This window comes from Ciona intestinalis, chromosome 11 (assembly GCF_000224145.3).
Source record: "Ciona intestinalis chromosome 11, KH, whole genome shotgun sequence".
In the NCBI taxonomy this organism is placed as follows: Eukaryota; Metazoa; Chordata; class Ascidiacea; order Phlebobranchia; family Cionidae; genus Ciona; species Ciona intestinalis.
In genome coordinates, this window is record NC_020176.2 from 3742904 (window position 1) to 3757053 (window position 14150).

At 37.9% G+C, this 14150-nt stretch overlaps 2 protein-coding genes and 1 long non-coding RNA gene across 6 annotated transcripts; 1 reads left to right on the forward strand and 2 right to left on the reverse strand.

Annotated features, from left to right (window-relative positions):
- Positions 1–28: 28 nt before the first annotated feature.
- On the reverse strand, positions 29–1432 carry LOC108949897. The gene is made up of 3 exons (XM_018813905.2): positions 1161–1432; positions 757–873; positions 29–363 (listed from the first exon to the last, which is right to left on the reverse strand). Exons 1-3 carry the CDS (start codon positions 1332–1334, stop codon positions 154–156), a joined length of 501 nt encoding a protein of 166 aa, XP_018669450.1. The 5' UTR covers positions 1335–1432; the 3' UTR covers positions 29–153.
- Positions 1433–2062: 630 nt separating this feature from the next.
- LOC100179328 lies at positions 2063–11237 on the reverse strand. Of its 4 annotated transcripts, none has more exons than XM_018814025.2 (14): positions 11084–11237; positions 10752–10874; positions 10027–10089; positions 9647–9744; positions 6718–6887; positions 5859–6106; positions 5516–5637; positions 5143–5300; positions 4542–4791; positions 4176–4470; positions 3682–3871; positions 3169–3346; positions 2804–2975; positions 2063–2342 (listed from the first exon to the last, which is right to left on the reverse strand). In XM_018814025.2, the coding sequence occupies exons 2-14, from the start codon at positions 10867–10869 to the stop codon at positions 2185–2187; spliced, it is 2220 nt and encodes a 739-aa protein (XP_018669570.1). In that variant the 5' UTR covers positions 10870–10874; positions 11084–11237; the 3' UTR covers positions 2063–2184. The 4 variants fall into 4 exon arrangements, with proteins under 4 accessions (XP_018669570.1, XP_026692440.1, XP_002124664.2 ...); XM_026836639.1 differs by having other exon boundaries at positions 5170–5300; positions 11073–11231; XM_002124628.4 differs by having other exon boundaries at positions 11073–11231.
- Positions 11238–12155: 918 nt separating this feature from the next.
- LOC113474672 lies at positions 12156–14148 on the forward strand. Its single transcript, XR_003396360.1, has 4 exons — positions 12156–12375; positions 13253–13431; positions 13615–13737; positions 14134–14148. It is a non-coding gene; the product is annotated as an uncharacterized LOC113474672 (long non-coding RNA).
- The last annotated feature ends 2 nt before the right edge of the window (positions 14149–14150 follow it).

Genomic DNA, 14150 nt, shown 5'->3' on the forward strand with positions numbered 1-14150 from the left:
TCGCTCTAATTTAACGTCGGATTTACGCAAAAAACTAGAAGCGGTTTTAGCGTGAAAAAAATGGTATAACACTGGGTTTTGGCAAAATAAACTTGTAAAAAGTTGTTACCGCGAAGGGACAGGTGTTGTCAGCCAAAAAAACTAGAAGCGGTTTTAGTGTGAAAAAAATGGTATAACACTGGGTTTCGGCAAAATAAACTTGTAAAAAGTTGTTACCGCGAAGGGACAGGTGTTGTCAGCCTTAATGCTGAATATTATTACAGAACTTATGGCAGCAGTGATTCCAAATAAGCGGATAAAAGATGCCTCGTCCGGCTCTTTATTAACAGGGTCGCCTTCTAAATCAATTACGGAGTAAAACACCTGGAAATACAAATTCAATGATTTAAGTTTCGGGGCCAGCAGATTTTACTGTTTCGCCGCTCTACCATATAGTAGGCTGGGGTAAGATTAGGCATATTTTTATTTTTGTTCTCGTCCCACTTTAGTAAAAAATGAATACATATACAGAATTATATAAACTTTATCGACCATAACTCGCTATGTCCCCACCTACCACGCAAGCACGATTAAATGACAATGATAAAAACAAACACGCCGTGGTATATAGTAGGGTGGGGGGAAATGGGACACCTTTAGCGCATAATCTCCCAATATTTTCATCGCGTTGAGAAAAAACAGAATAACTAGGTGTCCCAACTTCCCCCACCCTACTATAACATAATTTTTGGTTCAAAATTTCACTTAATTTCTTACGTCATCTTTCACTATAGGTTTCGAGTAGAGGTCCACGAACTTATCTTTTCTTGTGTTTAGATCGCTGCCAGGAAATGCACGAACTATTGGTTGTTCTGGGAGGAAACTATCTTTGCCCTGCAATGTATGTTGTTTGGTATTAATGTACACAAGGTATGCATGGTGTTTATAATAATATGTTTTATTAAGTATACGGTAATAGTGTATTAACAGGAAAACATCGGTCGTGAAGTAACTGGGTGTTTGGAGTCGGTAAAACATGCTATGGGTAAACTTATAACGAAGGTTATCATCAAAACAATGCGTTTTTTAAACCCAGAGGTAATATGATAAAAACGTATTCCATCTTCCCCCACCCTACTATGTAAATGATGATAATATACACAAGCAGTTATATCACTCACTTTGATTAAATAACAAAGGAAGAAATTTTGCAGAGATGTTTTTCCCAAACCGGTTTGTCCGAAGTTGCTGATTACTGCAATTGGTTGCTTTGCGTCCTTAGACAACTTTATGACGTTTTTATCTTCAATTTTCCACTGGTTGAAATGCTTGCCGTACAAGTTGACAGTCGCCATTAAAAACTGCTAAGGTCATGGGATTCAGTAAGAATATGTTTCTCAAACAGTTACATATAGTAGGGTGGGGGGAGATGGGACACCTTTAGCACAGAATATCTAAATATCCTGATTGTGTTTAAACAATTAACAATGGTCTATGGGAGTCGTGAAGATACGGTTTCATAATTCTTTGAATGTTCTTTGTTTAATACTAAATGGGACGAGAAAATAGAATGAAAAGGTGTCCCATCTTCTCCCACCCTACTATATATTACATACCCTTACCAATTCCTTTCCTTATATATATATTTAATTCATTAAACATTAGACACAATTCTAAACTCATTTAAAACCTTTTAACGAGGCACTATACTTCACTGTTTAATGTAACATAACAAGTTGTTATATTTCGCCGTTCCGCGCAATACCTGCTCATCCCACCCTGAAACAAACATAACACGTAGAACACATAACCAGCCGATATCAATTAAACCATATTACATTAAAACAAGCGCAGCTCTAACACAGAAACACTAATGCATTCAAAATTCTAAAAACTATCGCAGCGTTTATACAAGCGCCTTCGCTTGCTGATGCCTTTCAAGCGAGATTTAGCCGCACACTTTGTCTACGTGCTAATGTATATAGAGAGTTTATTCGTATTGAGTTCCAGCAGCGCCCATATGTTATTAACGCATACTAAGACTCGATTGCTCGTTTATTTCTGCGTAAAGACGGTTCACGCATTCTTGTTTTTCGTTTTTGTGTTTATTTACAACTTCGTTTATATTCAACAATTCTTATTTACAATCAGTCACACTTGTGACGTCACGTCGCTGTTACTGATGACGTCAAAATGATAGTGACGTCATACAGAAACCGGGCGACGCGAACGCCGTCTGTTGAGAACAATCCCCACAATGATTCCCACTAACAATGACGTCACGCCAGAAATGATCACATACGTCATTTCCTTTCCAGCGCCCTGTGACGTCACAACTTGAACTTCGTCTGGCGAAATAGGAGCTGAAGAAAAATGAATTTCTTAGAATGCACCGTATAAATTGCACAATGTATACGCAAGCATGTTGGTTAAAATCGAGTAAATATTTACTTTTTAAGGCTCACTAGATATGTGCGCTACAACGTGATTGGTTGTACATCATGATATACAACGTACTATACTACTGGATTACAGCCAGAACCCACCAGGACACTGTTGCAGAAACTCTATATTATTTTTAAGCTTCAGTAAGTGCGATCTGGTAATTGCCAATATTTTAAATTAGTATTGCAATTATTTTAATCGCTTTATTATCTAAATACTTAGAGTTCCGGAAGATTTGCCTTGGGATTTCAACTCTGTTATAGTCTACTCTTTGTTTGCTTTCAAATTGGACAAAAAAAGAATGAAAACATGTCGATCTAGCCAACCGTTGTATGCTATACAATACGTTATAGATTTAGCTACTGCATTAAAGTCTAACTTTTGTCGTGGTTTGGTTGCAGTAACTTTCGGTGCACGATCTCTCCTTCATTAAACTCTCCGTCCATTTCAAATGCATCCGTTTCCTCGTCCTCGACGATGATTGGCCCTTGTACCACGTGACCACGTACCATATTGTCAGTTGACCGACGATGACGTGACGTAATGGAACCCTGAATTGAAGATGACGAATGTATGTATGGTTGTGCTAAGGTACAAACAGTCCATACTATGTTACGAGATACGTGTATTCTTAAACCCATGCACATATATGTCGCTTTTATTTTACCATTTTTAGTACTTTTTATTCTGTAGCTTTGTTACTGTATTTAAAGAGCTAAGTAACTTTTTGGTTATGTTATTCACCTTTGAACAATTCCTGTTACACAGATCGTCATCACTATGTTCGTCACACACGATGACGTTACATTGGAAATAAACAAGTGGGTGAGACTCGTCAATAAACTTGAATGTCTCCATTGCAAACGCATCCATTCGGCTTCCTTTTTTGGCAAGGAAACGTACAGTGGGGTCTACTGGACATCTAGGAAGTAAAACATATATCAATATATGTATTGCAGCATATTTGCTTGGTGGTGGTATGCCAATAAACTCTGGCTTAAATCTCAGATCTCATTGCGTACCAATGTAGGACCCAACCCATGTAGAATAAAACGCTAATATTACTTTTCTAATCAGGAATAATTGTTTTAACTTCTAAACACAGTACAGAACGAAGGATTGGCCGATTTAAGAAATATTCTGAAACACTAACAGTGATTATAACAGAGTTTACATTACGGCAATGACAACAATACTGTGTACCTATATCTAAGCATGATATTTCTATTAATTTTAACCAACACATATAGTAGTTACCCATTCTCAATGAAGAGATAGGCGTTCGTATCATCGTCGTTCAGTCTAGTTGGAGTTCCCTGACAGCTGTCAATCACAACACGTAGATCTTCATCCTCTGTGTGGAAACTGACAGCAAGGTAAAGTTCTTCTCGAAGCTTCTTGCGCAGTGGATATTCACTACGTTGGTAAGGCTGACTGAATGTGGAATCTAAAAAGAAGTGAGAAATAAACGAATAAACAACTATACTGTCAGTTAAACATGTTCGGGTGCTTGGGAAATGGTTTTTTCATCCATTTTTTTATGTGTTTAACAGCTTAAAATAAATTAATGTCCCATAAGTCCTTGCATAAGCACTCATATATTTCCACAATATCGTTATATTATTACTGTATTAAAACGGTATTATAATTTTAGAGGGTAAAGTTAGTTTTGTACCCAATTTTTCTACTGCGTGTACAAAAACAGTACCTCGCCCCTTTTGCAAAGTTTAGGATTCAAAAATGTTACTTACCTTGATAAATATTTAATTTAAAGTCGAATTCTCCATCTCCTGAAGCAAAATGTTGAGTGACAGCTGACATGGCAGCCCAACTCTCATTGCTGTGATCAAATGTCAAACCAGCAACTTCAGTTTCTAAAGAATTTGAATTCAGAGTGTCCGAGTTTTTAAGCACGACCGTTCGACGTCGCTTGAACCTGCATTTCACTTGATATGAATGGCCCATGTCCCGCATAATGATACTAGACGTCGAAGCCATGGCATTGAACACGATTTCATTCTTGTACAAGACGTACGTGTCTTCTACCTGTTGTAATTGAGTTGGATGATTGAAAACCGATACTCACTTATGACGGGTAGTTAGGTCACAAAGCAAACCTGTGACGTCATATTGCATTCTTGCAGTGACGCAACAAATATGACGTGGGTATCGTTGTAGCTTGGCCGACAGTCTGGGTCTCTGCCCAGAATCATGCGCGATTCAATCATTTGTGACGTCATTTCTGGCTCCCGTGGTATAGCGATGGTCATGTGACGTCGATCGCACTTCACGCTCGAGCAGGCATCGCCAGCACAGCTCTCTTGTTGTTTCTCTACTTGTTTGTTCTTCGTACATCGTCTGCTGCACCTGGAGGTCACGATTTGAAAAATAAAAACCAGAAAAACACGAATCACGATTCATCAGTGGATTTAAATCAGTGTTTCCTATAACAACTACTGTTCTACAGTGCGTGTCATATATGAATGCAGTGGTAGCCAAACTACTATTACGTGAGGGTGATGTGATACACGTTGAAAACAGTGTTTAACTTGCAAAACAGGCATTGCAAGCTACGTTTGATAAACCTTTACAGCAGACACATCACCTAAACGCCCGTATACAGATGATTTATGAATCTATTCTACTTTTAGCCTGAAATGTTTAGCACCCCAACGTCCGAGATACTTTTCATAGCAAGCCAGTGAGCATGCCGCGTACCCTAGTGCACCACGATGCAGTTTACACCTATCAGGATCCTTAGTGAAGGCAATATCACATCTTCGTCGTCGACTTCTGTGTCCTGTACCGCAGGAAGACGAACATTTCGTCCATAACGACCAATCTGACCAGATTTCTGCACATGATGTCTCGTCGTCCTGCAAACGCATTGATAGGACATACGTTAAATATATAACTACCCTATATTAGATTAATGTGCCATATCTATCCAGTTATATCGAGAGTGTATAAAGTAAAACTCGTAAGCTGGCACGGTGTATGAAACACCCGTGTATGACGACTGTCGACAAAAAAATAGAATGTAAGGTGTTTTCTTCCCCACCCTATCACATTAGATCTCATTCGTTCTTACCCGCAGATCGCAGTCGTATCTATTATCGCACAACCAGCCATTCTTAATGCATTTCAGCTTTGGAAGACTTGAGATAGATGTGATGTTCCTCTCACAAGCATAATAATCCACCGGACAATCTCCTGTAAAGTATGCTGTTATTGGTAGCAGGAAAACGTAGTATCCAAGTAACCGCAGCTGTTCTCGTAAAATAACTTTATTTTTTCGGCAGACGAAACGTCGTATTATAATTTACATTTGGCCTATACAGGCGGGCTTTCCTCATTTTACAATAATGATAAAATATCCACAATTATAAGAAATTATGTTTTGTTTTACACCTCAGCAGAAAATTGATTCTTACGCAAGCAGTCCTTCGAAGTTCCTCCGCAAACGCAAAAGAAGCCATCTACGTCAGTATCAGGTAAACATAGGTTGCCATAGGAGCACGAGGTTTGTCTGCACGCGTCCGGTGAGTCTATCGCCACCCTGTGTTCAAAAATTCTCTTCTCTGACCTCAGGATACTGGTGTTTGGAAACGTGAGACCTTCTGGTCCAACCTCACCGAAGTGCTCGCATTCCAGTTGAACTGTGTATACGACGGAGTAGGGACTAAAAGGAACAAGGTGCATGTAAAGTCATTAGACATATAAATAGTTATCCCATAGAACTGTAATGAATTCCGTAAATTTGTTTGCGTTCTTACGACTCTCGTAACGAAATAAGAGTCTATTTGAGACTGGTGATGCCATTTAGGTGAAAAACATATTTCGTATACAGTACTCCATTCGTTAGACTTAATGATTGTTTAGCATGTTTTTCAGATACCAGTTTATCTCATACTAGCTTTTTATAAAGTGATAACATAGCATTGTGTTGGTGCCTCATGCAGTCATTGGTACTTTGTAGTCATTCTTGCGCAATCACACAGTCGCGTAATTTTGTGCCCACAGCCCACAGTCTGGCTGTCGTGCGCTTTTCTCAATGACTAATTGAGTCCCTAACTTGTGCGAACGCTGGTATGTTCTGCTACCACAGGCACTGCTTTTAATGCTATGAAGTGCATTCACGTGCGTGGTTAACTGAAATAAATCGATTTCAATATATTTAACCCTATTTCGTTCCAGGTTTTTGAGTTGCCTGAACTGTAAACATTTCTTTCTCTTTAACGATATTTATTGTTCTGTAAACCAAATAAGAATTAACATTAAACAATAACTTACTCGCTGGAAGAGAAAGGGTTGGAGCTGCGGATCAACAGCGCCTCGTGGCGGTAGAATCTACTCGATCCTGTGGTTGTAGTAGTGACCACTTGGGGGCAAGAAAGAGCAACGGAGTAAGATACAGTTGTTCGTGTCTGACGTAATTGGACGCACCGTTGAGAACCAATCCGCTGAGTGACAGGTATTATGATTAATTTGTTAAACTGCATTTAAGTAAAGATTGCAAGTCTGCTTTAACACACACAGCTGTGTTACGAGTGTTGCGCAGTTTCAAGGTCATTTTCAAAACTAATTAAATATAATTTACCAAAGAAGCAATGTGAAAACTACAATTAGGTAAAATGATTTAAAAACGATTTTAAAAACATTACAACACTGCATTAACAATAATCTAACTCTTTTAATGTGTTGTGCCAATTAAAAGTCGTTTAGTTGCTATTACCGTCCTTGTAACACCTTATTTACAAAGCCAGAAGCCGCCACAGTAAGCCATAAATATCAAGGCATTTTCAGCAAGCCAGCAGATATAAATCAGTAATCTGTTTCATATACGGCGTGACCTTTAGAACCGCCCGTGTTTATTGGGGAAATATTTATATAATGTCAATTTCCTATCGGTTCTATATCATACCTTGCTATGCGCCGTGTAAGCGCTTTAGGATATACACGAAACACAAAAGCTTCTTACCTAACCGATTACTGTCTATATTGTTTGTGTGGTGTTTCTGTTTTGGTAACGTTTAGTGTTGGTTTAGTTTTATTCAAACCTCTATTCGGGTAATTGATTTAAATTAAATTACGTTCTCGTTTTCTAGTCAAAAATATTTAATCAAATTTGGATTTAATCTCTCTTTATATACAACCGTCGTTAAAAGGTCTTGATATTTCATTGACCTTTCGCGAAATACCAAACCTATACAACAAAAACATCACATCCTGTTCTTAGGCTTGGATTTGTTGATTGACATGACAAGATAGCTCCGAACGAAGCGGAAAACGAGTCGTAAAACTCACAGGTTTTCTGTTCCGTGAAAAATTAACGAGTGAAAACAATAACGAAGTTTTCCTTTGTGTTTCGCTTTCCACCTCATGCGTATTAAAGTGGTCTTCGTCGGTGTCAGCTTAAAGTCGAATTTGGTTTAGGCATATAACTCAAACTGGGCGTATAACTCAATCTTAATTAGAAATATGAAATTATACATTAAAGAATACTTAATCTTAGATTTTTTAGGGGCACCAAGACATCGAAAGGCCTTACCCAGCCTCCTAGGAATATAGAGTTGAACTTTACAATCTACTTTACTTACGCTTTTACCCAGCGCGCCGCCCCATATTAGTCCTACAATGTAACTCTTGTTATATTTCCGCACACCATCCAAGCGCTATGTTAAACGACAGTCATCATAATCTGTCCCCAGACTTGACCTTCTAGCCACATATGTTACACGTCGGTGGTCTAAATCCCTTATTCCCAAAACCACGTGACCGCAACACACCGTAGACCTTTCCAATAACCACGTCTGGTGTTCGAGGCGTCAAATGTATTTTTACTCCAACGGCGCCGTCACCCAATTGTGGCTTGACAGTGTTACGCAATCGCATTTCCTGCAGTGTTGCCGGTCAGTCTTTATCGCCAGTGTTTCACAAATATTTTGTACAAGATTTTTATATAACTGTTAAACCGTACATACAGCATTACAGCTAAATATACCCTCCTTGAATAAAAATCAAGTATGATTATCGTCAGATTTAAACACGATCTATTACTTAATATACTGTTTTACGATTGTCGCCCAACAGTGCGCCAATGTTCTTTTAAAATGTTGTAGAACGCATTTCCGGCCAGTGTTTTCCAAAGTCCTCATACGAACTATGTAATCTCATCATCAGTCTACCCTCACAACGCTTGAGATATTATCTTAACACTAAACCTTGGTTACAAAATTGCCTTTATAACTTTTAGTTAGTTTTCTATTACAGCTCAAACTTTACAGTATAATACCTTGAACAAATAAACGCATTCCGTTAGTTAGGATTTAAAACCAATTGTGGTTTTTAAGTGCGCTTTTAAAATGCAGCTGATTAAATTATTTCAATTTCATATTTGCTCGCCTGAGAAATTATGTTTCAAACTCTATCAGTGGTTTATGCTTATGTTTTAGGCCACTATGCGTTTGATGTGACTTTCCAGCCCAGAATTTTTCTCATTTAAAACAAAAGAACTAATAATGCTTATTTAATACTTAAAAAGAGGGATTGTAAACTGTATAGCGTATTGTGTTTAAAGTGTAAAATTCCTTGGCCTATATAACTTTCTTCCGCGAGACAGAAGATAATATTCGTAAATTTCAAAGTGATGGCAACCAGCGGTAAAAAGAGTTGTTAAACGTTATTGGTATTTTAATGTTTGTTATGACGTACAGCGGTATATATCTGGCTTATACGAGGTATGTGACGTATGCGGTAGATAGATTCTGCTTGTTATAACATTAGTCCAACGCCACGCACTTGCACTTGGCCAGGCTCGGTTGTTCTTATCACAAATGCAAAGAATCCAATAACGAATGACGCTAATCAGTCATTGCCAGGCTTAAATCGGACTTGGCATGTTTTGTAGTTCGTTGCGCACATGCGCTAAAGCCAGACCACAAGCCATGTATTGTTACGTAACCATCCCGCAAAGTGATATCATTCTCTGAACTGTCGGCATAAAAATCAAATAAATTAGAATTGACATTTGCGATTTCGAATGGTTTCCTTGTAGCGTGGGCGTGAAACACTTAGATACATCGTCGACAGATATATAGAGTAACGTAATATTTAAATTAATGATACTATACACGTCACCATGACGTGCGTATTAACTAAGTAAAGTTCAGCAGGTTGTAAGTGGCTTTACGCGGACCGAAGCATAAAACCATCAGCTTACCGCTTTAGGGAGGAAAAACTCAAGCTCGCTGGAAAGATGGTTCCGTGGAAAAGCGACGGTCACGTGGTCTGGCCAGCACTCTGCGCGAACTTCAAAGGCTGCGAGAAAAATCGGACTTGAAATTGAAGAGTCAGATTGCTTTTGTGGTATCTCTGTGTGAACTGTTTATACAATATAGCAATGCTATACAAACACATATGGAAATAGAGAATTTCTCGCTGCTGTGCCACCCACGTATGGATTGGCAAGCGTTATTGATACTGCAGCCTGCAATGTTGCAAAGTGCGTGGTGTATTGGGGGCCTTGGCTATTAGGGGTTTACACTGTAAGCATGATGGTCTTGTGGGTTGTGATCAGTATCAAGTTATCCTCACACGTACCGGTGTTGGCTGGTTCGTCCGTGTCCGGCGTCGAAGGCAACTCCCCAACTTCTGCGTAAGCACCTGTGTGAAAATAAAGGCGGCTCGAAAAGCGTCGAAGGATTGCTGTCAATTGCAGGCGTAGGAGGATCGGTTTTGGAATTAGCGGAATACACGAGGCTTTACAACCGTGCATAGTATCGCTACACCAGGATTAGAGAGGCTGAAATTAACTCCTCTGACGTGGAGGGTCTGATAAGGTCGCAGCCTCAAAAAAAATCTTAGATTTCAAAAGAACTCGAGGATTATATGAACACAAATCATAATAAACAAAGATAAAGAAAACCTTCTTATGCGCTTTTGCAAACAAACTTGTATTACGAAATAAAACGATGAAATGATTCACACCTTTAACCTTGTTTTAAGTTGAATACATTTACCCGGAAAAAGTTTTGGATATAAAAAAACGTTAATTGACCACAATGTATTTGTTATACGTGAGCCCAATAGATTGGAACTATAATAAGCATACGATAAAATAAACATTCGTTACGGGGAATGAAATATTTGAATAGAGTTCGGCAAGTTTCTCACACTTTTTTACACTATACGAGCATTACATGCATAAATTTAACAGTTTTACCAAATTTAACAAAAATTCTTACGGTATTTTTGTTTTTTGAAAAACATTCTAAAGTTTAAAACGCATAAATAAAATCTAGATAAAATATTAAACCAACAGTTACCTGACGTCCCGTAATATTGCGCATAATAATTGTCTTCGTATACGTCTTCGTCGCATCTAATCATTTGACACGCGGACGACAAAAGTAAAAGAAACAAACAAAAACTTCCGCTTCCCATTTTTCCTGTGACGACATAAAAAAATTGACGACACAAAGAATATAAATAAAACAACAAACACGTGTTATGACGTCCTTAATATTTCGCCAAAGTTTGAATTTTACTTCCGCTATCAACAAGTTCATATACACATATATATCTTCGGGTAATATTACGTAATACATACGACATACATTAACCGTCTGGGAACATTATAAGCATACCTTATGCTTACGTTTCGTTTTATACAGTCGCCTTTAAACCTCAAAGACAGAAATCTCCCACGCCGCAGTAACTTGTAAACTTTCCAACAACGTCGATGTTATTCTCGCCCTTCTTGACGAAGACAGCGAGATCCCGGTTTCCGACCACGTTCAAGCCCGTTATGACATCACAATCCCACCGGTGCTGGTGCGGTTTCTCCTTCGGCTTTATCATTGCGCGGTTTGTGACGTCACAGTGCGTCTCGCTGCAGATAAAGCAATGACTGAAGACTCGTTGTTCTATAGCGGTGACGACATTGGTGTAGAAATGGCCCGGCGTGATAAAACAAAGGCGTCGATATTTGTATTTAATGAATACACAAACCCTGGAAATAAAATTCGAACCTCGAACTTGTTTGTCGACCAAGTTTATCTCATACGCAATGATCCGGCACAGATTCGCATATCGCAGAAATAACACATATCTCTAACACCGCGCGATGAAAACGACCGCGGCGAGACAAGGTATATACAAACGGGTTTATGCTGTAAAAAGCTATTTGGGTTGATAAAGGTAAAAAGTTTATTTTCTTTGACAGTTTAAGTTGATTTTTCAGTCAAATGTAATATTTGATCGTTCCCCTTGAGATTCCACACCGGATAATCAGTATACAAGCCTTGCGTACGAACAAGTATATATGGTATATAACCACTTTACCTGTTTTATAAAATACAAATAAAAACATTTTTTTGTAAAACTTTTATCGTGTGTTGATTTCTTTGCCGGGCGCCAATCAAAAGCATTTCCCGGCCCTCCGTTCCGTTGATTACTCACACGCCTCTAACCAATTGCGACGCATTTTAGCAACTGCAGTTTTATTCAATGCTTGGTGTTGGTGTGAGTTGTATGTTTTAAAACCACATTAGTTCTGTAAAGTTTGCCAGTGTCAGTTGCAGGAGTTTTATTTTCAAGACCATTATGACGTCAAAATTCTATTGTTTAACAAAGTTGAATGTAAAACTCATGTTCTCTGCTTAGGTTGTTTTTCTAAATTGAATAAACTGAAAAACGTTTAAATTTAACAACTATGTTTGCTTAGACATCAATCAGGCATACTTTATACATGTGACTCAGCATATAACAATCAGTATTAAGTTCGTGATATTCAAAGTTATTAGTTGCTGACGTAAATCAATAATGAGATCCAGAGATAACTGCCGATTCTGGCTGCTCAACAGCATCATCTAGCGAGTATAAATTTGCGTTTCCAACACTCTATGTTCAGCATATACGAAGAGACAGTAGATTGACAATGCGTACCGGGTATGTATCTATATGCTTGCTGTGCTATTATATTTACATTTTTTAAATGCTATAATGTATTTTATTTGTACCAAACCGCAAAATAAATGTGGTAAACCTTCATTTAAAATTGCCATATAGTAGGATGGGGGAAGATGGGACACCTTTTCAATCTATTTTCTCGTACATTTTAGTAGTAAACGAAGAACATTTAAAGAATTATAAAACCTTGTCCTCGTGACTTTCATAGACCGTTGTTAATTGTTTAAAACACGATCAGGATATTTATATATTTTGTGCTAAGGGTGTCCCATCTTCCCCCACCCCACTATACAGAAGAACAATTATAAAAGTTATTACATGTTTCTATAATCCACCAAAATTAGATTGATTGTATTTCTCATCGGTTACATCAAAATACATGCAAGTCAAGATGGACTTACCGTATATACTATTCGCTTAACATCTGGCAATCAACTTTGAAATTTAAAACATCCGCTCTGCTTCGAAGTAGTGCTTGTTCACTATAGGTCAAAGTTAGATAGCGTCGCATCCAACCAGAACGTTTGGCTTGTATGAACTAACGTATGAACGATACCCGCGTCGCGCCGTGATACAAAAACATAACTTGGCAACGGCGCAACTCATTTAATCAATGATTATCACGCTCCAAGTGGTATACGCTTTGTATATCACGTTTTACTTTGTTATTGCCAAGATAATTCGTTCAAGTTTTCATGGCTTGTTTCTCCCTTACGTTGTTTATCCTCAGCGTGCGTCACCAACTTTTACTGTGGGCGTTGCGTGTTTTCCAATGTGAATATTTGATAACTTGTATGACGGATTACTCATTTTAATTCATTATCCCACCCCCACCGAACTCCTTATCCTTTGCCAGCCGATGTAATGCATAATACATTGCATTTTTGATGTTATTAATATTTGTGCCGAAGCTATGGCTTGCAAGTTCAGTTGTAGAGACAAGGTACAGTGTTGAGGAGTATACAAATTGTTCAAGGCTTGTTAAAATACTTATAAAGAACCTAAAACAACAAAAGTCGACTAATGGAGTTTTTGGTAAGTTTTTGTGCGTATAGTGCAAACATTGTAATTTATATAAAATTGCATTTCAAGTCATGAACGAAGGCCCTTACTTTACTTGTCGAAAATCATAAATAAGACAAAAACACAACCTGTGTAATACTGTTCTATATGTGATTATATTATCTTTAGTGTAATTGCAATTGATCCTTTCTATAGGAGTCGAGTCGATCTGCTCGTAAATACGAACCATCACGAACAGCAAGGTACAGACGTGCAGATCCACGAAGAAGCACTTTGGTGCTTGGGTTTGATAGAAATCGTTGGGAAACAACTAACGAGGTAAACCGAACATTTCATGTTTTTTTACCATTCTAGACTACTTAAATACATGTATCTTTACTATTGTTTCATATTGTGCACATTTCGCTTTGTTATCTTAATTTAACAACTAAATAAAAACATTCAGGATCAATTGCTACGAAAAGTGCGAACAAAAAAAAAGCCAACGAATTATGTTTTGGAGGTTACGTATCTCGTAACCCTTGATCCTAGATTCCAATTTTATTAGCACCAAATTAGGGCCAGATTCGCGGAATTGATAACAGTTGTGAAAATACAGCACCTGTATAAGATTTAATACGTATCTACCTAACTTGAAAATGATCACATACACTAAATATGAACTGAAATTAGATTATTTGTGTCATAGTTTTTTAATTTTACTTTCTATTACAGAAAATCCAAAAACAAAG

Bases quoted from the DNA above. Each gene is read 5' to 3' on its own strand.
- LOC108949897 (XM_018813905.2), bottom strand. From the start codon at position 1,334: ATGGCGACTGTCAACTTGTACGGCAAGCATTTCAACCAGTGGAAAATT. The intron at 874-1,160 runs GTGAGTGATATA...CATACATTGCAG, and splicing joins TCCTTTGTTATTTAATCAAA to GGCAAAGATAGTTTCCTCCC. The intron at 364-756 runs GTAAGAAATTAA...TTGTATTTCCAG, and splicing joins AACCTATAGTGAAAGATGAC to GTGTTTTACTCCGTAATTGA.
- LOC100179328 (XM_018814025.2), bottom strand. From the start codon at position 10,869: ATGGGAAGCGGAAGTTTTTGTTTGTTTCTTTTACTTTTGTCGTCCGCG. The intron at 10,090-10,751 runs GTAACTGTTGGT...ATTTTCACACAG, and splicing joins GCAATATTACGGGACGTCAG to GTGCTTACGCAGAAGTTGGG. The intron at 3,872-4,175 runs GTAAGTAACATT...ACTTCTTTTTAG, and splicing joins TAAATTAAATATTTATCAAG to ATTCCACATTCAGTCAGCCT.